Source organism: Cordyceps militaris, assembly GCF_000225605.1.
Source record: "Cordyceps militaris CM01 unplaced genomic scaffold CCM_S00006, whole genome shotgun sequence".
NCBI lineage: Eukaryota > Fungi > Ascomycota > Sordariomycetes > Hypocreales > Cordycipitaceae > Cordyceps > Cordyceps militaris.
Window position 1 is genome coordinate 2,935,654 of NW_006271974.1, and position 25,392 is coordinate 2,961,045.

The following is a 25,392-nucleotide window of genomic DNA, read 5'->3' on the forward strand; positions in this document are numbered from 1 at the left end:
CTACGAGCCAAACGAAAGGGCCAGGGGTTGATCCCGGGTCTTCATCTCAGCAAGAGAGCCAGGGATGGGATGGTGGTGCAGTCGGCACCACCCTTGCAAGTTGTGGTAACTATCAGAGTAAGAAAGAAGCACTGCCGATCTTATTCAGGGGAACAAGTATTGTGTATGGAAGAGCCGAAGACTCGGTCTCGATGGATCAAGTCCGAACAGGTCGTCAACGCTTCAACGAAGGGGGCTGATGAAGACGCTTCTTCGCCCAATTGGTAGAAAATAACTAGAGCCATGCGGCTTGATAAATAAAATCAAAGACATGATCAATTGCCCGAGCTAAAAATAAGTCGACAGAGAACCAAGAGGAGGAGCTAGGTCTCACTCGCGGCCGTTTCAAAGTCAGACAAAGTAAGGCCAGCGGCCAGCATATCCCTACCTCTCTGCGATCCAAGGCGCGGCAGCGTCGCATCCTCGACTGGTTCGATGCCGGTGAGTCCTCGGGAGGAGGTGAGGGGAGAGAGTCTCCCCTCGCTATCGGTATTACAACTCTTCCTCGGTACATGGACGATACGGGGTCGCGTAATGGATCGCTGGAGAAAAAAGGCCCTGTTTTTCTGCAATATAATACTGGTAGTAGTGATTGTGGGCGCCGCCACTAATGCGGAGTGATGCGAGGTTTGATGCGAGGTTCTTCTGTGTGTCGGAGATAAAACGCGCATGTGCATTCTGCAGGTTGGGATGTGAGCTGGCCAACCAAGTCTCTATTACGGTTCAAAATGACAACATGTGTAATCAAAACGAGTACATAAACAATGTAATCAACGTCTTCTATTTATGGGCATGTGGTCTATTCGCCAGCATCTCTTTCTTCCAAGTTGGTTACCAGGCGACCGAGGAGGCGATCCCACAACATGATGCATGATGCATCCCCAGTCCCAGCTGGCTGGCCTCGTTTCCCTCACTCACCGCGCGAAAATTGGGACGACATGGGGGAGCACAGGGTCGAGGACCAGGGGCGGAAGGTGGTTGAGTGGGCGCCGCCATCCTTGGCAGCGCGAGAGGGAACTCGGTAATTTGGGGCGGTGATGCTTCCCGATAAAGAGACAACCAGCAAACAAACCATGAATATGCACGGAAGCTTCTGCCACTGACATGTAGTAATATGGTGAGAAGTTGCCTTCATCTTGGTGTCGCCGTTTTGGTGTCACCTTGCACACGTCGTTGCGAGGCTTGACGGGACGAGGCGGGCCATGTGGCTCTTGTGGCGGCGCGGGCGAGGGCCATCTGTGGTACATGGCGTCTGCTAGTTGTGAATAGCTGCGCTTTTCGGAAAACAGGAAAAGAAAAAAAGCAGCATCATTCACAGGTCGGTCGGTTGGAAGGTTGGAAGCGCCCCCTTTGGCCATGGTGCAATGTCGGTTCATGCCGGTCGGTAACTGACTAGTTTGGCGCGAGGGAAACCTGAAACGCACCACGGCAGATGCAGACAAGACATGACGGGTTGGCAGCGAGGGGAATGCCAGAGCCGAAACTACAACCTTCCGTTAGTTAGCTAGGTAGGTAGGTCAGTCGATGGGCATTCTTCCTGCAGATGGGCATCTGCATGTGCCGAGTTGAAGAATCAGTGAAGAGAAAAGAGCAGCGACCCGCTCCGTACGCTAAGCTACCTTTGTCTTTCCCCTATTACACATTTCTTTGGTACGGAGTAGATAGTGTTGTTGACTCTCTTCGAAGCTTCCTTGTCTTGCTCTAGTTATGACTATCAGGAGAACGGTTCGGACAGCGAGGTACCCGTGCTTCGAGAAGCGTTCCATCGGTGACAAGGTCAGTGAATAAATTAGTTAGGTACCTCCCTCTTAGGTAAAGGACGGTATTCATCTGGGCGCCACAAGTGATCAGCAAAGCCACCGAATCCACACAATCTACGGAGCCGGAGCATAATTTGTATGGTACGGATACTGCTAACTAATTCCAGGCCGTAAAAAAGGGGCGCTCTCTTCCAATCTGTTCAATCTCCACCAGCCGTACCGATTAAGGAGTGGCCATATCTATTTTGGCCTGGTCAATGGAGCACGAGATGAGCAACTCGGCCGTGTCAACACTTCGCAGCTCGGCGCCTGGCCAACTGGCGCACCCTGGCAGGCTCTTGTGGCTCTTCTTGTCTTGAAGCACATACACGAGTCTCGCCCAAAACGAGTGGTTGCAGTTCGGGCGCCCCGCGACGAGGGCCAAGGCTCGCGGGCTGTCGTTCCATCTTGGTTAGAGCTTCCGTCGCTTGTTGTGTGAATATGTTTGTCATGATTTGGAACCTGGGGCGGGTATTGTGATTATCCCCGTTGTCATGGAATTCTTCTAGTTACCACCTTTCGTTTCCTCTTTGCTGTACCGTGAATCATAAAGTGTAACATACCATCAACGTCTCAACGCCTGCCAAAAAAAAAAAAGCTGCTCTCGAACCCTCACCATCAGCCCACGTTTAGTTTGCAAGGGTCTTCCTTGGCTAGCGGCCGCGTTCCTGCATCAGGTTCGTGGTATTTTAGGCGAGCGCGAGAGAGAACGGCAGTTTTCTGTCACGGGTTTCTGGACAACGGCGTTTGCAGCATGTACAAACGGACGCGACCAGCCACCGTCGAGACCATGTCGCCGCCCGCCAGTCGCCTCTCAGCATCATCGCGTGTTCCTCCTGCAAGCAGCCGGATCCGACGCCATCGAGGGACCGCGAGGACCAACCATCATCACCACCACGACCACCGCCAGCACGACAAGACCATGACGGCCGCCAACGACCGCGACGACCCCTTCTACGGCGTCGTCGGGCCCACGACGAGAACGAGACGAGCGGCCACCACGACGATGATGAGAAGCGACACCGACAGCTTCCACCGCAGTGTTGGGCGCTCCAATCGGCACTCTCTGCTGCCTTTTCGCCACGTCTCGAGCTCCTCCGAGGACGACGGCAGCTACCACCGCCACAGGCGCCTGCACCAGGGTCTCAAGCTCCTCGAGCGGACGCGGGGCCGGAGCATCAACTGCATCGGCGACAGCGGCGGTGGGTGGCGAGGGCATCGCTATGCACGGAGTCAGGCGTCGCAGGGCTCGGGCAGCGGCACCGATGGCCACTCGCCGTCCGAGTCGACGACGTCGTTTCCGGTCATGACAAGGGAGGAATTCGAGGCGTTGCCGCCAACGATACAGAGAAAGGTGAGTGGCAATTGCCTTTTTTATTCTGTCTTTGCCTTATTCCCAGTTTGGACGGGTTTTGAACGAGGACCACGACAACGAAAGCGACAAGACGGACGTTTATTCTCCCATCATCAATTGGGCTGGCGTGCTTCTCCTGCCGAGTGGTTGGAAAGACAAGTGTTGAAAAAGAGCAAGCCAGACATACGATGAAGAGCAAGGGAAATACAAAAAGGAAAATGATGTGACTACAGCTTGTTTCAAATATCGACCTGGCTTGTGGCTTCAAGGCGGCCACGAGCAAACACACAGACAGACACTCGCAGGTGACACGTCCCTTCAAGTGACACTAGCGAGCGCCCATGAAGCAGAATCGTGGCACAGGAAAGCGTTGCATGTGGCACAGTGACAAGTGGTTCACGCAAAACTGATTCAGTTGTCGAGCGAAAAAAAGAAAGACATGACCGACCCCCAAAAAGCAAGCAAGAGGACAAGTCTTCCCTTTGCGACTATTTCTTCATTCAACGCGCAAGTGCCGGAGAAGAAGCAATTGTCCGCCATGGCACCTTGCCCCTTCTGCCTTGTCTGGCGCTTTTGCGAATTCTGCAGAATATAGCAATATGCGCCAGCAAGGGCTTCCAAGCCACGGCGGCATGTCCCCCGTTTTGGTGGCGATGCGTCGGATGGGATGGTAGGTAGGGATGCGCGCGATGGGGGTGGAGGATAGCAAGGGTCGTCGCGGGGCTCGCATTCCAATATTCCAACCCGACCTTGGCCATGTGTTACTTGGCCGAGTCTTGTCAAAGTTGACAGACTTTGTGTCAAAAGTTGTTGGCTAATGAAGCAAGGGAGCAACTCTGTCGTCTCGATCCCTGAGCACGCAAACTTGAGGCTGCCGAGTACACGTGTTTGACGAGGCATACGCAAAGCAAATATGCTGCAGCCACGGAGGTGCTAAAAAAAAAGGAAGGATGACGAGCAAGCACCGCATGACGATCCAGAGTTGGTAGCAGGGGTTTAACTATTGCTTCTTCCCTCCAGTGTTAAACCTGTCAGCCACACCACGCCAGTTGGACGCCAGTTGGACGCCGCGTGTGTGGGCACGACCATGGCTGGCGGCCATGCGTTGGCAGGCACAGACTAGTTACGGTGACACGGCAGCTTGCAGAATGCATTCCACGAGATCGTGCCCATACCATATGCAAGACCGGATGCAGGAAGCCCTGGTGCGGTCGTTGTTGCAGCCTCGCTCTGTTGCTCTCTCGCTTTTTTCTTTTTTCCCCTACCTTCTGCCCCAGTCGCCCGCCACATGATGGTTCGCGTATCGCTGTCCATTCCAGGAAAAGAGACACTCTCACTTACTGTGGAGGTGGTGGTTTCTTTTCTTTTGCCGCGGTTCTGCTCGCCTGCTTCTTCGAGCAACTTCACATGTATTCAAGTACGTTGTTCGGCCGAATGAGCTTCCCCCCTGCACTCAGCAACAGCCACTTCTACAATATAAACAGAGGAAAAAAATCGCCAAAAATTCTGTCCCGCTCAGTGGCGGCAGGCACTTTTACTGTCCTTATTTACTTTTTTATTCTCCGACTACGGCTTCCTCCCAAGTGGCTCCGCAAGGGTTGCATCGATAGTAAACCATGCTGTTGCACTCCCCGTGGGGCGGGGGCCACAGGGGGCCGAGAGCCTTGGCGTTCACTGAGAAACGGGAGCACGGTACCTGGAGCTACCTTGGGGTTAGCGCTGAAACGGGCCTTGGCTGCTCTGTGATGGCGGTCGACTAGTGCTGCAGCACTGTACTTTCAGGTACTCGAGCACCGTTTGCCAGCTCTTCCCCCGCTGTAACTGGAGTACCAGACAGCACTACCCCCCCCCATCACCGCCATTTCCTGGCTTGGCTAGACTGCCCTGTACAGCCTGGAAAAGCCTCACCTATTCGCGGTATCCCATCCCTCCACCACCAATGATCCTCTCTCGTTCCTGCGTCGAGACACACCATTCCTCTTGCACCCCTGGGCTTTCTGTTTTATATTGCAGACACGCATGCCCATATATCGCTTTTTTATCCCTGTTCTGTTTTTCGTTGGTGTCCTTTTTTGTCCTCGTCTCCCCCACGAGCCCGTCCCGCCTGCTCTCTCTCCTTCCCTCTTCTCCTTCAGCCAGCCTCTGCAAAACACCAATCTTGCGCACCCGACAAATCCCATATACTGACCATTGGCTCTCCTCCCTCGCCAGTACTTTTCTACCCTCGAGCGTCTTCGCTTCGCCCAAGACACCGACCCTGAAGCCTCGGACGCTACGCCCTCGGCCTCGTTCGACAATCTCCCCAAGCTCCAATCTAATATCAACCCTGCCGCCAGCACGACTAACGCTCCCTTGGCCGCCGCCTCCTTCGCACCCAGACCACTCCTAAACAACCACCACCAGCCTGTTCGTCTCACCGTGCTCTCCAAGCTCCCATCCGAAGCTGTTTGCCCCCTCGCTGCCGCCTCACTGCCCCAAAGGCGTCCCAGGTCCGCCCTGATTCGCCTGCACTCGAGCCCGGCCCTTGACCAACTCGCCAACACCTCCACCAAGCTCGGTGGCATACTACATAATAAATCCGGGAACCGTCAACAGCCTGCAGTCTCTCCCCGACAGAGCGTTATCTTGGATGCAACTGACGAAGCCCTGATTAAGCGCGGAAAACGACAAGCCCACCTCACCGCCCGCCAGTCCAAGGGCCACTTACACCGTGCCGCCTCGTTCGATACACTCTCCCGCAGGATGCATTCCCGCGCCAACGACGCCGCCTGGATCGACGGCCGCCTCAAGGAGACGGAAGACTCGTTGTACGACAGCTTCCGCTGGCTGGAAGACGACATTGACCTACGGCTCGACCTTAATGACTACCACACTGGTCTTCACGAAGACGTCCCGTACCACAAGGACCGCCCGGCTTCCTTTCGCCGCAAGCTCTCCATTTCATCCAAAGTCACCTTTGGCCGTGCCTCGTCTACGCTGAGCCGTCCTACCACAAAGGACGGCTCGACACCATTTGGTGGCTCCATGCTGTCCCTCCACAACCCCTCTTGCAACGGCCATGTCCGCCGACGTTCCCGTGCCCTCTCCCTCATGTCCGCCACCAAGCAGCCGCCTGCCGAGGTCACGACGGCCGCGTCGCCGCCGCCTGCCATGGACCCTGCCGCCCACTACCAAGACCCAGAAGCCCGCATGAAGCTCCGCGTCTACCTCGCCTCGCCGCACAAGTTTGACGAGGCGGTCGAGTTTGGATTCCCTTCGACCGAGCAGCAGCCCCCCAGCCCAACCACGCCGCCCAAGCGTGTTGACTCGCTGCCTCGCAACGCCGACCGTGGCGCGCACCTCCGCATGCAGACCGTTGTTGAGGACCGGCGATGCTCGCTCTATAGCGATAAGACGATTGCGACGGAACCCGACTCGCCTCGCACCCCCGACACTCTGGAGAAGCCGTCGGTGCCATTCGCCACCCCCGCTGCCGACCAAGATCGCGAAGCAGCGCCCAAGATTGACTATACCCAGGCTCATGCGTACTCGCGGGAGATGACGCTCCGCATGACGCTGACGCGACCGGACCTGCGGGCCAATGAGAACCTCATGTATGGCTGGCAAAAGGGCGCACCCCCAACCCTGCCGGACGCACCGCACTCGCCGCCCGCGCCGAGGTCAGAAGACGAGCTCAAGAAGGACAGCATTGAGCGACAGCTGGCGGCCATTGACCAGGAGAACATGCTCTACCCAGAGCGAAGCTCCATGAAGCGCCTCTGGAACCGCTTCCGCCGCACATGACTTGGAAATTCCATTTACGCAAGCCAGTACACGCACATTGCTCCAATATTTGCACCATTTTGACGCACGGCCAACAAGACACGCCAACACACACATGGCATGACCACCCCTTTCTAATTATGCAACTGGAAAGCCTTTCTTTTTTTTATACCTTGCACTTGAGCGCGCCGTGTTTGGAGAAGCATCGTCTCTTGTTTTTTCTCTCATATAGCTTTATTCCCCCCTTTCTGCTACTTTTGAATCTTGCTTTATTGTTTCACACTCATTCAAACTACATTGGGCCGGTATACGTATTTTTGTCCTTTTTTTTCATTATTATTTTGCGGCTAACGACATTGATGGCCTCGAGTGTTTTTTTCGTTTTTCTGTTTTTGTTTTATACCCCACTTTCTGTGCATGATCTATATAATCTTTCTTTCACTTTTTGTTCACTGTCGTTGCCTTTTTGAGTTGTTTCTTGGTAGTCAAGGCGTCGAGGGAAAGAGTTGCTACACAATGACAAGCTTTTTTTGATACACGGGGTCTGGCATGGTGATGTGATGTGGTGTGCTGAAACTAGGTGAATGAATCATGCATGCACTCAACTGACAAAGTTTGGAATGCAATGTCGAATTCTAAACTGTCATGAACGGGCAAACCGTTGTTATCGTCTAGGGTCCCCCCATGTTGAGATGAAACGGCCCGTAGCCCGATTCTTGTTTCTTTCCACCCCCAAAGCGCTCTGACACGTTTCACGAGTCCCCGATGGAGGGAGGGTGCAAGGCAAAGCCCATTCTCTTTGTGCGAACGGATCGAGCCGGGGGCCGTTCCGGGCGGGGGGGGCAAGGACCGGGTAAAAAGAAGAAAGAATGTATTTCTTTCTTCTTTTTTGTTTCGACATTTTGTTTATGCGGCGCGCCCAATTTGGAATGCAAGGGGGTTGGTTCAACAAAGGGCATTTCACGACCTGGTGTGTGTGTGTGTGTGTGCGTCGAGGAGGACAGCTACATATGCAACGTCAGATGACCCGACCACCTTGCAGCAGCCTCGAGTCAAGCCATGCACGTCAGCGAAGGGGGGGCGAGCGAGCATCAGAGCATCGGATCAGTATCGTACATGTGCGGACCTTTGGGGGCTGGGACAGGGTCCAAGCACTTTGCAACCGTTTGCTTAGAGAAATTGATTCGGGGGGGGGGGGGGGGGGAACAAAAATAGAAACCATACAGCATCTGGACGGGACTGAGCCATCTTGCTTGGAATAGAAAAAAATAAATCAGAGAAAAAACCACCTCGTGGCTCACACCCGCCATGTTGGTGCCGGCTCTGGCTTGGACCATTGACCCTTGTGCAGACATGAGCAACTACACCACTATGGGATGCAATGAGAAACAAAATGAATCTTCTTTTTTGCAACAGCTGTCCATTAGTGATCATGACATTGACTCCACACAGCTTAAACTCGAAAAGAAATGCTCATTCAACGCTTCATACAAGAAAAAAGAGACAAAAAAAACCATTGTTGGTCTACTGTGTACACCTGATCGACATCGATTCCCCCTACAATATACCACATCTATACATCCTCGTCACTGTCCTCGCCCAGGAGTTCACCGTCGTAGTCTTCGACTTGGGAGTAGCCGCTACCGCGGGCAAAGCTCTGCCGTGTCGTGAAGCGGCGGTTCCAGCTGCGGCCGGCACCGCCACCACTGCCGACGACGGTGCGCCACACACTGGCGCCGAGGACAGGCAGCGCGGCAACCACGGCCGCCACGGCCGCAATGGCAATGACAGGGTACTTGATCCACGGCTGGTCGCTGTCAAACGTCGACGACGATTCGCCCAAGCGGATTTGGCCAAACTTGCCGGACCAATTGCGGTACACGTACCAGCCGACCGCGGCCGCCGCGGCAATGGGAAGCAACACGGCAAAGAGAATGGCCACCGCCGACGTCCGGTGCTTCTTGGCCACCTCGCCCTCGTACCCTGCGCAGTCGTGCTCCGTCGATGTCTTGTCAAACTCTTTGCCGCCCTCGCATGTCGTAAGCTGCAGCCGGCGATAGCCGGTGGGTTCAAAGTACGTTGTGGCATTGTACTTTTCACACCACTCTTTGCCAGACAGCGGCTCGAGGCCGTCGACCAAGGCGCACTGCCCGCTGCTGTCCATTACAAAGTTGTAGGCACTACAATAACTTGTTAGTATGCATACTCTCTACTACGCCATCGGGCACATACCATTCGTAGTCACGTCGGGTGCAGGCGCAGTTCTCCTTCTTGTATAGACGCTGGAGATCCTGGTCGTTGTAGCACTGTCGGTCCGTCTTCTTGCGCAAGTATTTGGCAACGTGACCAAACACACAGTCATTGTCTAGCATGGGGTGTTTTGGAGACCAAAGGTCGTAGTCCGGGTCGCCTCCCTCCTTCCCAAGGCTGCCGAGCTTGCAAGGTTTGTCGGCAAGGCCAGTAAAGTCCATGTTGACAGTAAATAGTTTGCCCGATTCTGACCTGCACCAGAGAAGAAAGTTTCGCGAGGTACCAGAAGACAGCGTGGTGATGTCGAGCACCGTCACCTTGTCATCTGTAAACTTGTAGTCGGTCCATGTCTTGCCCTCGTCGGTCGAGTACGAAACCATGTTAGTAGTGGCCTTATTATCGTGAGTGGCACGTTCCACGAGCACAATGATAGATCCTTGGTCACCATACTGCCATGTCCAGTGCCCCTTCTTGACATTATGCCAGGTAATACCGCCATCGGCAGTCATGAATGTGTCTGCGTCTTTGATATCACCGAGAATCGGGCCAACATTTCCGATGCCAAACATGAGTCCGACAGCAGTTACGGCGGCAAATGTCTTGCGTTTGTCATCGCGTTCTGTATAGTGGTGAATGTGGAGAGCGCAGGAGTTGTCGCCGTTGGAGCTACTACAAGAGTACGATTTGCCCTCAATGTCCTTGCTGGGAGGAGCAAGATAACCCCATTCCGCACCATCATTGCGTGAAATCTTGGATTGGAGCTTCTTGGTCTTTTCTCCTTTGCCAGGGTTGGTAACAACGTTGATCAACTCGAATCCTTCCAAGCCTGCAACCTTTTCGAAATCAGCATATGGTGTATCGTCACAGTTGACATTAGAGGCGCTGAGCACAAATGAAGTGCCGTTGGAGTTGCTCTTGATGATCGAGCCATATTGGTGGTCTGCACCGTCATCCGTCTTGACAAACATATTCAGGGCGTGAGTGGAGCTGTCCAGAGCAGTGTATTCGTTTTCGTGACCCTCCTGGAACTTGTACGGCAAGTGCGTCTTCTCAAAATGCTTTCCATCAATGCTGACCAGAGGTTTCACGGCTCCGGTTTTCGGGTCCTTGTCGGCCAGGATAATATATTCGCTCATGGTGATGAAGCTGCTCACTTCGTTGTCCAGCATCGTCACATCTTCATCAAAGAAGTCATCACTCGTGATAATTGCCATTGAAGAGCTCTCGTTCTCCTCACGATGAGCGAGGCACACAATCTGCTTCTCGGCGCGAGTGTTGTACTCTGAGTTACCAGTGAACTCGCACTTGTCAACATACTTTCGTAGCGTATGCCAATCATCGCCGCGATCAGTCGAGACAGACGCCTTCAAGTAGCAAGACTCTTTGCCACCAACCTTCTCACACGTCTGGCCAACCCATAGAATCCAGTCCTTTTTATCAGGATGGAAGCTAAATGGCTCCTTAGAAGGCTCAGACGGGGCAGTGAAGGGATGGAAACTCTGCCCACGATCAATCGTATACAAGACTTTGTTATCTTTGGCGGTAGTGAAATAGACAACATCGTTGAAGTACGCGTGAGGAATAATGTTTTGTATCTCCTCTCCCTCAAGGATGCGTTCCCAACTCTTGCCATGATCGGGAGAGCGCCAGATACGGTCATCGACCTTCATTTGACCGCCACTGCGATGCTCAGCAGCACGCACGATGACCGTCTCGTCCTTTGAGGAGCTGGCGTCGCCGTGTTCCAGATAAATCTTCTGAAAGTCATTCAAATCCGTGTCAAAATCATGCTTTTTGTGAGAGACATCGCCGTTGGCAGGTTCAGTGCCGTCTTTACCGTCCTTGCCATCATCTTTTCCGCCGTCTTTGCCACCGTCTTTGCCACCGTCTTTGCATTCCCGCTCGACGGCGTCATCTTTCTGGGCACCATCTTTCCTCTTGCATGTGTCTCCTGGAATCAGCCTCCACCCAGAAGAGCCTTTGAAAGACTTATCATCTCCCTTGCATGAGTCTTCGGGAATGACAAGTGCGCCGACTTGCTTGCACTTGGTGTTGTCCTCTGGGTCGCGCTGGAAGTTGTAATCGCATTCAAAGTCGGCATCAGAGCATTCGCACTCTTCTGTCTTGGCAATTGGTTCTTTGAAGTCGCTCTTGATAAAGCAGTCTGCAGTCTTCTTTCTGCGAGTAAAGGTCTGCTTGTGGCCCATGATGCACTGTGGTTTGCCGTCGGCATCGGCACGGGCATGCCACTCTTCCATATCGTCCTCACCACACTTCCGTTCGTGAAGACCCTCGAAATCAATGGCAAAACTGTGGTACTCGCCCTTCCGAGATCCCACAAGAAGAAACTTGAGACTGGTAGCATCTTGCACCGATGTGAGGAATTCGGGCTTGATTTTCAGACCATCTGGGAAAGAAACAGTATCCCATTTCTCGCCGTGGTCGAGAGAAAAGGAGAGCTTATCAATATCGGGTTTGGTTGAATCTTTAACGGCAATAAGAATGGAGCCAGAATCACCAAACTCGTACTTGTGCTGGCCCTCGAGAGCCTGCTTCCAACTTTGGCCGGCATCATCAGAGACATACAAGTTGGATTCAGATGGCTTTTTGAGGGACTTGCCAGTATTTCCGTTGCCCATGACCAGACCAGGTGCCGGACTGGAAAATACACGGCCAATGTTGTCCAGTTCCGTGACCGAATGCAAGTGGATTGTGTCTTCGCCAGCTTTGAGGGATTCAAACGTTCTGCCGTCATCAAAGGTGATTTTGCTGACCACAATCTTCGTTTTGCCATGTTTGTCGACATCTGCTCCGTTCTCAATAGTGTTGACAAGGTAGACACCTTGGATACCGCTGACGTTTTCGAAATCGACGTGGCCCCTTCTGTCGCGATTCGTGTAGGGCACGTTCTCAGTGAAGTACGTGCCGTTGGAATTGCTGGTAAATAGGACACCCATGGGCCTAGATGGAGCGGAAGTCATGACGTCGACCTGGATGCTGTAGTTTGTGCTCTCAAGGACGGTATATGCGCCTTGGTTGATGGCGTGTGAATGCTCATGCGAGTCCGAGCTGGGAAACATGGCGCGATGCCACTTTTTCGAGTCGTCAGTAACATACAGAGCCATTTCGTCACTTCGGGCCGAGGTTGTGGCTACCAAAAGATAACCCTTGACGATGGCGACATTGGTGACACCACGGACTGGCTTGTTGATGTCAAGATCGGGTTCAAATTCTTGAATCTCGCCCTTTTCCTTTTTGAAGAAGTCGTCGGAAACAACAAGACGCTGTTCTTGCTTTCGGGGAGAAAGTTCGTCGCGAATGATGCACAAGATTCTCGACTGGTCAAGGTCCTTATCGCCAGTGGTAAACTCAGGCGACGACTTGGCCCACCAACAACCAGCCGTGTCTTGGCGAAGCTTTTCGGCCGTCTTGAAACCATCAATCGTGAAGACAGCCGCTTCATCGCAGAATATTTCGTCGCAGTCCATGCCGTTGAAAATGATGCGCTTCGGATCGGCGGCGTTGAAGGTTAAAACTTCGGGCTGAAATCGGCTCGGTGGCACTTTGGAGTCGAACTTGGACCAGGTTTCGCCGCGGTCCTGCGTTATATAATGCTCTTGGCCGGCCGTGAGAATAAATGCCGTCTTTGCTTCGTGGGGATGCATGACGAGCAGGACGGCTTTGCCCTCGGCGACGTCGGCGATTCTGGCCCACTGAACGCCAGCATCCTTGGACCAGAAAATGTTGCCGGTGTCGATGTTGTGCCAGATGATGGAGTCGCTATCTTCAAAGTAGTTGATATTGCGAGGGTAACCCTCTATCTTGGAGGCCGAAATGGTGGGCTCGTCCTTGGCGAGGGCAGTTGTCCAGATCAAGGAGAGAAGGAGGACACGCCACCAAGGCACAGCCAGCGGGCTGCCGATCCTCATTGTGACAGAAGAGCGGGGATTTGTTCTATCATGTAGTATGTGCGAAGAGAGTATGTTTGGAGGTTATATCTGCGCTTGCCGTTGCGAGCAATGAAGGTGGTCATCTGGTGAGTCGAGTAGGATTTGGCAATGCAATGCGGATTGCGTGTTCAAGCCACCTAGCTGAAGCTCGTTGCGTCAGAGGTTGTTTGCAGCACAGGACCTTGTGGCTTGCGCGCCATCCCTGGCAGGTTGCAGGGGCAGGTGGGTTGTGGCGCAGGTAACTGTGGCTGATGGATCCACATGAGCTTCTAACCAAAGGGCTGCTTGAATCTAGAAGATGTCATAGAAATAGATTTTACTTTTGCTTCTATTTCTATTCCAAAATTCTCTCCATTTCTTGGTGGTCTGCTTTTTCTGTCTCCATTTCTTCTCTACCCGTTGCTCTAGTCCGCTGGTGTTGTCATGAGAGGAACTCGACGCCGCTTCTTATCACTGCTACTGAGAGCAAGAGAACGATATCAGGGCACAATCTGGAATGTGATAACGGCTCTTTGATTGTTAATGACTTTAAGTACGATTTGCTGGGCGTAGTAATTTTAGCGCAGCCGTATGGAGTACAGTTGTTGAACCGTTGCCAGACTTGAGACTTGAGACTTGAGCGTGTAAGTCGTTGTCTGCCCCTGAGCCAGTGAGTTCTTGACCCCTGTCTGAGTGCTGCAGCCGATGGTCTGGGGTCGTTGTAAAGGAAGGAGTTTACAAAGTACCTTGCTGCAACAAAGTACCTAGGTAGATTGCTACTTGCACTAACTAATTCGTAGAGGTGTCTAATCGTGGGTAGTAATTACATTTTTTTCAAAGGACTTCGCCGGCAACATAGTTATCACAGCCAGCTGTCGTGCCGAGGACACGCTTCTGAGGTAGGTAAGTAACCCATAATGGGGACAACGGGTACCATGGCAACGAGTAGACGCGACTTTGCAAAACAAAGTAGCCGATACGCGTTGTGAAGCAGAGTTGACAGCGCAACAGCAACAAGAAGCATGGAACCCCCGGATTGCTGCCTGCGAGGTATCTCGGACGAGGACTGTACCTTGAGGCCATTTTTGCCGAGAAAAAAGGGATGAACATTTTGCTGTCGCCTCTCAAGTGTGGCTGACACGTGTCGGTACCGCTCCTCCTTTTAGAGGGATGACCTGCAAGTGGTGTTGACGGGTACTTGAGGTCTTAGTCTAATTCCAGGGGAAACATTCACTAAAAGGTACCTAACCTAAGCATTCTCGCCTAGCGCAAGTTGCGCCCCTGGGTACTTGCCCGGAGAAACGGGAGCTTTTTACTTGCTCGCAAGTACACTACCTTACCTATATTTCTAGATAGTTATTATTATAATGAGTGAAAGACAACCCTTATTGATACTACTGTACGTTATGTATACCGAATCGCAAGGCAAGGTACCATCGCTGCAGCGGGTACTAGCCAGGTACCACGACCAGGGGCCCCTCCCCCCTCCCATCAGTGGGACATGAGCGCCCGCCACAGCCTCCTCCCGCCCACGCTTCCTCTCTCGCGCCAGCTTCTGTTTTGATCCTTGTTTTCCTCCATGTCCATTTAATAAACTTGCCTTTGGCTGTTCGATTCATCCTCTCTCGAGACTGCTCTGCATATTCCGACCCCAAAATCTACGCAACTGCTTCTGGACCTTGTTCGTCTTGCGACCAATAGCTGCCGTTTGCTTTCCGAGGTCCCTTACACCCCCGCCATTCATCCTCCTCGTCCTCGCCTCCCACTCGTCTACCACCAACAACCCCTTTTCACCATTCACAATGTCTGCTGCATACAAGCAATTCTTGGCCTCGCCAAACGCCTCGCTGCTGGCTGAGAACGCGTCGCTGCATTACATCACTACCCTCTCCAACTTTACTGGTGCTGCCGAGATCATCAAGCACCTGGCTGCTCTGCGCAGACAGGTCACCAAGAAGCAGGAAGAGATCCTTAGCCTTGTCGAGGGCCAGAATGCCATTGTCGTTGAGGTCCACACGGCTCTTGAATTCATTACCAGTGGTGGCATCTACCTCCCCAAGCTCGATGACAACTTCCTGTCTGATCGTACTGCCTACGTCCCCATTGTAAGTTGTGACGGCCCGGACTGTTTGCGCTTGGCCGCTAACGTCTTTCCCACCATTTAGACGCATTTTGTTTCCTTCGACGCCGACGGCAAAATTCTCCAGATCCGACAGCAGTGGGATCAGGGTGCTCTTCTGAAGCAGTTGGATATCGTTGGCAAGACTGGCCGCAATTGGCCCATCCAGGACAGCCGCGAGCAGCTCCGACAAATCCAGTCTTGCCTCAAGACTGTTGGCAAGGGCGCCCAGCAGTCCTCGAGCCACGATGATGTCGTCATTCGCACCCGTCACAACGCAAGCAACACCCTGCACAACCCCCATGCCTCTCTCAACCTGTACGGAAGCAGAGAGGAGATTGAATCGGCTCCTATGAAGTCCGCCCCCAACCCCTACGGTGGTCACCGTCCGAGCCAGCGCTCTGTCGCTGATATTATCGGCGACGAGCCGGCAGACGGTGAATTTGGACACAACCGACACCGCTCTGTTTCACCCAGCAAGGCTGGATCGAACAAGAATTTCCAGCCCTCGCGTATATTCGACGGCAAGCAGGATCATGAGGAGGTCGAGACTCCCAAGAAGGGCGACAAGTTCATCAAGCCTCACCCCAGCAAGTACAACCACTTTGACTTTGTCGATGGTTCCGACCCTAAAGACGGCCCTGTCCGCGGCGTCGACCTTGAAAACCGCCCCAAGTCCAAGCACGACAGCCAATGGTCTTTCAACGACTTTGTTACTCCTGCCAAGGCTACTGCTAGCAAGGGCATGCGCTCGCAGGATGTTCAGCACTGGAATCCCGAGATGCAGTTCTCTACCGACCCCGAGGCGCGTCAGCCCACTGGCAAGGGTCGCCGGGATGCCGAGACTCACTTTGAGATTCAGGATGATGGTGAGAAGAACGCGCGCCAGGAACGTGTCGGACTTCCTCGCGGCGCCATGCACAATGAAGGCCAGAGCCTCTACAAGAACCAGCTTTTTGATGAGGTCGACCCAACTCCCGGTCCCAAGCGTGCCCTGAACACCGTCACCAACCTCAAAGATCGCAGCAAAGACTTTGATCCTCACTTCGAAATGACTGATGAGTCACCATCGCACACCCCGCGAACTCAACAGGTTCCCGAGGGCAAGAAGAAGGTGGCCAAGAAGATGGACCACACCTGGGAAGTCTATGAGCAGTCGCCCCTCAAGGAGAACAACAGACCTGCTCCCGCCACTACCATCAGCCACCAGAAGATCCACATTGCCGGTGATGGCATGGGCTCGAGAAAGGGACTTGAACACGACGACATTGACACCAAGATCCACATTGCCGGCGACGGCATGGGCGGTCGCAAGGGCACCTCGCGCGCCTGGATGACGGGCGGTGATGAGGACGAGGACGTGCAGCCCAAGGTGCAGCCACGAGGTCGGGGCACCGCTAAAAAGACGGAAGGCGTTTGGGGCTTTTAAAATTGCGCACCCCCGAGCTGTGTTCTAGCAGCGTGCACTGCTTGATTTGGCAATCGTATTTACTTATATGTCGGTTTATCCTGCCTGTTTCGTGTATTCACTACGAATCACGTATTGAGGGCGGACCTTGGCGCTCTTTTGGCAACCCAAATGCATGTCTGTCGTTGGATTTTTCCATTGTCTTTTTTTCACCGATTACCCCTTCTCTTGACAGTCATTGACTGTGCTGGGAACAAGGACGTTATATCTCGACCTCCTTTTTAATTTTACTGCCTTTTTAGCTGTTTTTGTTCTACTCTTTACGCTTTTTATGACTTCTGGCAAGCTTTTGTTAGTATGATACATTGGCCTCCACTTTGAGCAGACTGGTTCCTTTTCTTTTGTTATTATCTTGACTCGCCAGAAGGTAGACATTAAAAATATACGAAAACATTGCCATGCTGCTGGACAAGACTTTGAGGAATGTTGTGGAAAATACGTGTCATTCATTACTGTACTCAATGCTTGCTATAGAAACCCCAAAAACCAACGCCCAGCTACCCAATAAGCCACCTGTATATAACCCCAGATGAACCCGATTCGTTAAATAATTAGTCTTGCCGTCCAGAGGCATGCTCTGTTTTTTTTCTTTCCCAGAGTGATATCGTTACGCTGTTGTAGAGACAAGGAAACATATTTGGACTATACATGGTCGGAAAGAAGGGAAAAGAGAGGACAAGAAGAAATTAACAGATGAATTTGTACCATCTTTTCCACTTTGGCCACGCTTTTCTCTCTTCTCTCTCCTGGGCGACAAGGACCGGCAAGTTCCAGTCGCGACGGCCCGTGTTGACGTCCATTTCCCGGAGGCGGACGTAGCGCGTGCGGTAGTAGAGTTTGTGCGCGCCGTAGCAGACGACGATGATGGGCGCGCTCATCCACTTGAGGAACAGGTTCTGCGCAATGGCGGCCGACGACATGGTGCGCCAGCCCATGGGAAACGCGGCGACCCAAAACTGGGCGACGACGACGATCATGTTGAGCGTGAGGCCAAAGTAGGAGCCCCAGACGCCGACCTGGGACTGAAAGGGCAGCTCGGCGACGTGGTGGCCGGCGAGGGCCCAGGCGCGGCGGAAGCGAATGTGGCAGAGGCAGATGGAGCCCCAGGTGAAGATGCTCGACAGGCCGGAGAGGGCGAGGAGCCAGTCAAAGACGCTGCCCTGGGAGGCGGCGTCGGCAAGGTAGGCGAGGAGGCCGCAGGCGCCGGCGACAAAGATGGCGACGAGGGGGCGGCCCTTGCGGTCGACGTAGCCGAGGAACTTGGGGGCTTGGTGTAGGTTGGCAAGCGCAGCGAGGGTCCGCGAGGAGCCAAAGACGGCCGAGTTGCCGACGGAGAGGACGGCGATGAGGATGACGGCGTTCATAACGGACGGTAATATCTGGATACCAGCTTCTTCGATTGCAATAACAAACGGCGAGGCCTTGGCGTCAACCTTACTGTCGCCACCGAGCAGCCGCGGGTCGTTATGCGGGACGAGGAGCCCGACGAGGGTGAGAGCGACAATGTAAAAGAGCGTGATCCGCCAAAAGACTTGCTTGATGGCGGTGGGGAGCGACTTGCGTGGGTTCGCCGTCTCGGCGGCGGCGAGCCCGACGAGCTCAGTCCCGGTAAAGGCGAACGCGGCCGTGACGAAGACGCTACAAAGGCCCTTAAAGCCGTTGTTAAAGGCGCCAGGATTGCGCCAGTACTCGCCGCCAATATACCCACGGTCAGGTGTGCCGCCGCAGTTAAGCACGATGCCGAGGAGACTGTAGGATGTGTTAACAGAAGGTGTGGGCTAGGGAAAAGGGGAGCATGCGCGCGCTTGCTTACATGAAGCCAATGACGGCAATGATTTTGATGATAGAGAAGAGAAACTCGGCCTCACCATACCCCTTGACGCCAAACATGTTGATGAAGACAATGGTGGTCAAAAAGACGGTGACGAAAATAGCCTTGGTGAGCCGGTCGTTCCAGTAGCCGATGGTTAATGAGGCGGCAATAATTTCGAGCGGTAGCACAGAGAGCCATTGTAGAGCGTAGCTGATCGGGCCGGTGTTAGCAAACCTGTGGGAAGCGGGAAGGGTCCAGGCACCATCAACGGCTCTCGTGTAAGACTTACTTCCAGCCCATGGCGAATCCCCACGACGGATCCAGAAACCTAGTGGCCCACGAAGAAAAAGACCCAGCAATGGGAAAGATGACGGCCAGCTCCCCAAGGGCCTGACAAGTTGTGTAGAGCATGGCGCCAATAATCCCAAACGCGATGAGGAGCGAGGCCGGCCCACCGGCGTTGAGCGCCTTGCCGGAGACGACAAACAAGCCCGTGCCAATGGAGCCGCCAATGGCAATCATCTGCAAGTGACGGCCCTTGAGGCTGCGGGAGAGGCCAATGTGCGCATTCTCGAGCGTGGCCAGGTGCAGGTCATAGTACGGGGTGCCGCCACCAGGGTGCTGCAGGCGGCGGGCGGCGTGGTGCTCGGCGAGGAGGAAGGTCGAGTTGGGGTCGCGGCGAAAGGTGTCGAGGAAGCGCTCGAAGCGCGGGTGCGCCTCGTACGAGGGCTCGCGCATGCTGTGGGAGCTGCCGTAGGTCAAGGAGTCGGCTTTGCTCTTGTGCGTGTTGGTGCGGCCGAGGTCCATGTCACTGGGCCAGGATGCCATTGTGGAAGACGAAGGAAGAAGTAGAGGTTGAAGGGGAGGGAAATGGAAACCGGGAGGGGCCAACCAGGCTGGAAGGGACCTAGGGAAAACAGGTAAACAAAATAGGATTTTGTGGCGAGTTTTTGCTGCTTCTTGTGTTTCGTTTGCTGCTGTGTATCACGAAGAGGAAAAGCGAGGCAATACCGGTCTGTATGGGTGTCGCGGGCTCAGCGGCAGCCCGGCGAGGCAGCGTGCATGAAATCCAACTCAAGTCCGGGAATTGTGGTTTAGAGGTGGAATTTTGAGGGAAGAAAAGCCGCTCTTTGTTTTCTCTTTTTTTGGCGACTGGTTGGAGATTTTTCTTATCCGCCCATGCCGCAGTGACGTTGGTTTTGGGGGGGGAGGGCCTCCCGGAGTAAATGTGGTCTCGATCGTCAAAGACAGGACCGGGGGCCCGGTTCGTTGCGGGGTAATAACGGGCGCGAAGAAAGAAAAAGCGGCCGCAAGATGGAGGGACAGAGAGAAGAACAATAGTCTGAATAGGACAGCTCGGACGTGTCTCAATTGTCCCAATGTCGGGGGCCAGCCTCTTCGAATTGGGGCGCGTGCACAATACCGTTGGAAGCGGCTGTCCGGGGGTCTAGCGTGCTAGGGCGGTGACGGTAATAAAAGCGAGTCCACGGGAGGAAAAAACCACTATGTTACATCGGTTGCTGGCTCTCAGCCCAACACGATACTTTGTCCATCAAGGCTGGACGTTTATCTGTATAGGTGCTGTAGGTCGGTCAAGGAAGAGCGGGAAAGGGATGGTGCAGCTTGGGAAAAAAGAGCGCAGGGCGTCGTGCCCGCAAAGACAAAGAACAGCGCCAGGGTGGCGTTCTTCGGGGGCGTTCGGTTTGATGGTGGAGGAGCGCAACATGACTTGAAATGGAACCAACGCAGGGCTTGTGTTAGGATTTGACTGGGATACGGACTAGAAGTGAAAAGGGTTGGTGCCAACTCCCAAGTGCGTATGAGGCTGAGGCTGGTGGCTGAAGCGGAGGCGCTGGCGTTACTGATGATGGCTTGATAAGCTGCCAGCTGGCAAGCCGGTTATCACGACTTGGAGGGCCGACAGCTTGCAAACGCAGTGGCAATGTTCCGAGAGTTACCGAATAACCCGTTTTATTGAAGAGAGGACTTTCTTCATCGAGTTCAAGGGAAAGAAAGCAAAGGTCAGAAAATCAATCAATCGTTCGACCGTTTACGGATATGCCATACGTGGTTTGCTCCGGCGGCGTTCGCCAGCCACCAAAACGCAAGCCATGAAGCGCCATCTGTCGGAGAGCTGCAGCACTCAGCACCGCGCACAACGACCCAGTGACCCGGCCACTTTTCCCCGCCCGTCCGTCTGCGACCAAGAGAAGACACTACTGAAACATTTATTATGTGTGCATCCATGTATTCTACGACAATCTCAGATTTCCGAAATCACATCACCTTGTTATCGCGTATCGGGCGCCGCAGAAGTTGGCAACTATCAATGCGATTTAGCACAGGGGTCTGCATAATTTCCCCAGCCTGCCCAATACACAGAGGGCGCGCTGCAAGGCTAACCGAGGTACTATGCATGCAATTACCCCCCAAATTACCACACAAACGCGAAAGGGGAATAAATTGTATTCCCGCTATTATTAATAATTTAATTTCAGTTGGCAACTTGGTACTATCCTTTGCCCACGACACCGCCCCCCCGTCGAACGACGCCCCCATCGTCATGGCGCTAGCAGGATCGAAGCGACAAAGGCGAGCCTAGCCTCAAACTAAAAGCAAGTTCAATACCACCCTCTGCCGCTTATAAGCCGAGCATCGCCTTCCGTAAATATCCCAGATGCCCGCTTTTACCTGATCGCACGATCAAAATGGTGTGGCCTCGCGCCGATTCGCGTGAGGATTTACGCCCCCGCAAGTCCCGGAAACGAGCCTTCACCGGCTCGGCCCTGTGCCTCGGCCACCGCCCGCGGAAGGGGCAGCGCTGCCATGTCTTGGTCGTGGTCTCGACGCACCGGCCGCTGAAGAAAATCGGCAGTGCCTCAATTCATTTTGTCGTCGTTTGGCCGAATAGGTAGTTCGTTCAGCGCCAGCTCCCTGCTCCCATTGTGCAACACGATCATATCCTTCTCGATGCTCGTCTCACTCTTGTCATCACTAACACCCGTGCCCCGTCCAGCTGTGCTACGCGGATCCTTGCAGAGGATTTGTGTACGACTGTAGTACAGGATCTTATTTGCTCGCCATTCCGACGGGTAGCCACAGCCTGGTGAGACACAAGCGATCTTCACTGCAGAATGGCCACCATAAAATGGGCTGGTTGCTGACTGCCTCTATTCCGGGTCATCATTTGCATTACGTCTACGTGGTCGACTAATTCTACGGGAAGACTTTCAAGACAATGTATAGACGGAGGATATGATGACAATTTTCATTCAACTAACATGCGCCCTATCTGTCAAAATCCCACTGCTTGTGTTCCCCCCCACTCCAGCCGGCCGCATGTCAAACAATGCAACCTTGCAGGCCTTGGCCCTAGACCATCTCAGACATAATGACCGGCATCTGTGACTATTTCAAGTAGTGTCTCTGTTAGCCGTCGCTCAAGTCAAGGAATCAGGATGGGCACGCGCCCGTCCCATGTATGCACAGCCCTCCATCTTCAAGATACAACATACCAGTCTGTGGAGGACTCGTCAAAAGGTGAGGCTATCTCAGGGTAAAAGAAGCGGCCCATCTAGGGGCACGGCGTCACCAGTAGCGCCGCGCATGCTGCCTGGCACGCCGCATAGACGGCGACGGCAGCCGGGCCTAAAGTCAGACTGGCCGAGCAGGCTGACTGGCAGATGGCGTACGCCGCAGGACCAGCAGCAGCAAGACCGAAAAGTCCGCTGACGGAAAGGACAAGGATAGAAAGATTCATCTTGACAAGTCGGAGCAAATATACCGCGTATAGGATATGTGGTGGATGGGCCTCGAGGCAGGACATATCTATACTTATATATCCGTTCCGAGTCCTCCAGCCAACAACCTCACTGACACAAGACACAACATCGCTGCCGTCTAGAATGTCTTGCTTCTCATGTCCCGGAATTTTTGACAGAACCAAGCGAAAAGAGACAACGTTGCCCTCTGGGACGGCCATTTATGTGCAGGATCCTCGCATTTGGAATTGCTACCCGAAACGAGAGAAGAGATAATGTGGTCACGTCTGTCTAGCCAAAGAGACGGCAGTGAAAGTGCCAGACAATGTGTCGGAAGACCTGCCAAGACCTGCGGCCGCAGAGTGGTACACGACTTGCGACAAACAACAAACCAAGACAAAGTAGAACGCTCTCAAGTGAAGCAGCTGTGAATTCGAGGGGGAAACCCGTACATGATGAGGCAACCGTCACCTTTGAACACTATTGTGTCGCCGCCGTAGGAGTATGCGCCGCACAATACGCAACCAATCGGATTGTCAAAACATGCGTGCCGTCTCCGTACGGCCTGCATAATGTGCAAATATATTCAAAATACAAAATCAATGCATGTTCTATCTTTTCGACATTCCAATGTTGTCGTATGTATGCATATCTCCATAAATGTACAAAAATCACCAACATCAAAGCAATACATAACTCGCCCATCCGGCGTCTTATCCCGACGTCGCCGCCGTCGGCTTCACCTTGCCAACAACATTCCCGTCCGCATCGCGCGGCTTGCGCTGCCAGCCTGTCTTGAACAAGTCGCCCATGTCGAACCGCGGGAGGGGATGCGCCTCCGTGTTAAACACAATCTTGTCCAGCGGCATCAGGCTATTGTCTGAGAACAGCAGATACATGTACTTGAGCGTCTCGGCCTATCCCTCCGTGTTAGCTATGTGATATCCACGTCGTAAGCACAGGTGCGTTGACTTACCAGCCAGAAGCTCTCCATGTTATCCCTCACGCGCGGCGGAATCACATTGGCATCGTCCAGGCTTGTGAAGCCGCCCTGCTCCTCCACAGCCGTGTAGTTCATAAACGAGGTAAACATATCCCAGCCCCACTCGCGGTACTTGGGGTCGCCCGTGATGCGCCACATGTAAAACAGGCTCTCGACCGTCTCGGGGCGTTGCAGGTTGTGCGCGTCGTTGCTCTTGACATTAAAGTCCTGACGCCAGCGCGCGTCGGGGTCACTGTCAAACTCGGCGGGCGGCTGGTGGTGCGGGGCGTCTGGCGCGGCGGGCGGGTTGGCCGTGTTGAAAAAGGTGATTTCGGCCGACAGGCCCGTGGCCATATATTTGTACATGCCCCAGCAGGTCTGCATCAGCTCGCGTGCAAACTGCATATCTGCATCGTGCTGCGCCGTCCACGTCGGCAACTTGCGCGCCTCGGCCTCAGTCAGGCCCTCGGTGGCGGCGAGCGCAATGGTGCCCGGCAGGAAGCAGACGAGGTGGTCCATCTTGGGCAGCAAATCGCCCTCGAGGCCGTTGGGACGCTCGCCGACAATGGTGAAGCCTGAGGGCTCGCTGTGGGTCAACAGGTGCTTGCGAATACCGGCCATGGATTCCTTCCACATTTCAAGATAGACAGTTTCCTTCTTGTTGGTTTGCAGATACTGTTTGATCAGGTACTCGTAGTACGAGTCGCCTCGGCTGCCGAGACGGATATTTTCACCGCGAAACTCGCCGTTGGCGGGGTAAATGTAAATGGGCATCAGACCGTCAGGCATGTTGTTGTCGTCGATAACGGCCATGACCTTTTCGACAATTTCCCAGTAGTTGGGCTCGCCCGTCAATTTGGCGAGGTACTTGAATTCGAGCTGGAGCGTCGTCGCCTCTGCGGTGGAGCTGGCGCCCATGTCGCCATGCGACGGGATGCCCTTGGAGTCGTCCAGCTGGACGCTGGCATAGGGAATGCCAGAGGGCGTGTCGAATGCGCCCAAGAGGCGGCCGGCCAAGTCGGCAGCCTTTTCGAGGTACAGGTCCTCGCCTGGTTTGCCAGGGTCGTCTTCTTTGATGGGCGCAAGCTCGGGGAACTCTGTCGAGAGGTAGTGGGCGGAGAGCAGCCCACCCAGCATTCGAATTGTCGTCTCAAATGTGTTGACGTCCTGGTGCTGGTCCCACGTTAACGAATTTGATATCCATTCTCGGGCGTGCTCGAGGCGTGACGTCAGGTTCATGAGCATCAGTGTGTCGAGAGAGTCGACAATGATCCAGCCCATGCCGTTGGGCGCCATGTATTTTCCGGATTTCGAGATGGGGTGGAATTCGTCATAGCCTGTTCCCGACATGATTAGCCTTCGCCTGTATGCGAACAGTGCGCCGCGACATACCCCATGCGTGGCGCTCGTAGGCGTCCCAGCTGAGCTGGAACGCTTCCACCACTTGCGCCCGTCTGTGATCCCAGTCGACGACCTCGTTTTTGGAGATGCCCAGGAAGCCCCACGCAGACTTGCCGCGCGCCCCTTTGGGCCGCGACGACTGCCAGGGCAGCCAGCCGAGGATGTGGAAGAGGATCACGAGGGCGAGGGTGAGCGAGCCGACCACGCGCTTCTTGCGATACCATCGCCGGCGACGGCCGCTGCCACCGTGGTAGTACGGCTTGTCCTTGTACATGGGCAGCTCGTCCGATTCAAAGAGCCCATTGACGCGGTGCTGGACGTCAGACAGCAGGCCGCTGCCGCGCCCCGAGACCTTGGACCATGCCTTGTCCTCGAGGCGGCGGTGGGGGTCCTCAAAGTTGGGGACATTTTTGGGAATCGAAAAGGGCATCTTCAGCGCATTGGTACCGACCTGGGCTGCCGTGTCTCGTATATTTTCGGCAGCACGCCGTGCTGTGACTTGGAAGAGGTTCTTGCGGTGGATGTCGAACGGGTCGCGAATCATCTGGCCTAGAGGCTCCGGCCGCTAGTGGGATCTGGTTGTCGACGTTGTGGTGGCTTCCCCTGTGTGCTGTATGCGAGACGAAACGTGGCGAGCGCCCGACGGACGGTATTGTACAAATTACAAGATGGCAAGAAAGTCCAAAGAATAAAGAAAATCCTCAGTGAATCAAAG

The 25,392-nt window shown here is 54.1% G+C and overlaps 5 protein-coding genes across 5 annotated transcripts; 2 read left to right on the forward strand and 3 right to left on the reverse strand.

Annotated features, from left to right (window-relative positions):
- Positions 1-2,628: 2,628 nt before the first annotated feature.
- On the forward strand, positions 2,629-6,975 carry CCM_08181 (uncharacterized protein; the record flags this gene model as incomplete). Its single annotated transcript, XM_006673320.1, has 2 exons — positions 2,629-3,192; positions 5,404-6,975. 2 exons carry the CDS (start codon positions 2,629-2,631, stop codon positions 6,973-6,975), a joined length of 2,136 nt encoding a protein of 711 aa, XP_006673383.1.
- A 1,552-nt stretch (positions 6,976-8,527) lies between these two features.
- On the reverse strand, positions 8,528-13,133 carry CCM_08182 (vacuolar protein sorting protein; the record flags this gene model as incomplete). The annotated part of the gene is made up of 2 exons (XM_006673321.1): positions 8,528-9,134; positions 9,187-13,133. The coding sequence occupies 2 exons, from the start codon at positions 13,131-13,133 to the stop codon at positions 8,528-8,530; spliced, it is 4,554 nt and encodes a 1,517-aa protein (XP_006673384.1).
- Positions 13,134-14,935: 1,802 nt separating this feature from the next.
- On the forward strand, positions 14,936-16,681 carry CCM_08183 (uncharacterized protein; the record flags this gene model as incomplete). Its single annotated transcript, XM_006673322.1, has 2 exons — positions 14,936-15,238; positions 15,299-16,681. 2 exons carry the CDS (start codon positions 14,936-14,938, stop codon positions 16,679-16,681), a joined length of 1,686 nt encoding a protein of 561 aa, XP_006673385.1.
- A 725-nt stretch (positions 16,682-17,406) lies between these two features.
- CCM_08184 (general amino-acid permease GAP1) lies at positions 17,407-20,259 on the reverse strand (the record flags this gene model as incomplete). The annotated part of the gene is made up of 5 exons (XM_006673323.1): positions 17,407-18,469; positions 18,534-18,743; positions 18,823-19,429; positions 19,545-19,929; positions 20,203-20,259. The coding sequence occupies 5 exons, from the start codon at positions 20,257-20,259 to the stop codon at positions 17,407-17,409; spliced, it is 2,322 nt and encodes a 773-aa protein (XP_006673386.1).
- A 2,748-nt stretch (positions 20,260-23,007) lies between these two features.
- Positions 23,008-25,221, reverse strand: CCM_08185 (mannosyl-oligosaccharide 1,2-alpha-mannosidase; the record flags this gene model as incomplete). Its single annotated transcript, XM_006673324.1, has 3 exons — positions 23,008-23,211; positions 23,271-24,613; positions 24,669-25,221. 3 exons carry the CDS (start codon positions 25,219-25,221, stop codon positions 23,008-23,010), a joined length of 2,100 nt encoding a protein of 699 aa, XP_006673387.1.
- Between the last annotated feature and the right edge of the window lie 171 nt (positions 25,222-25,392).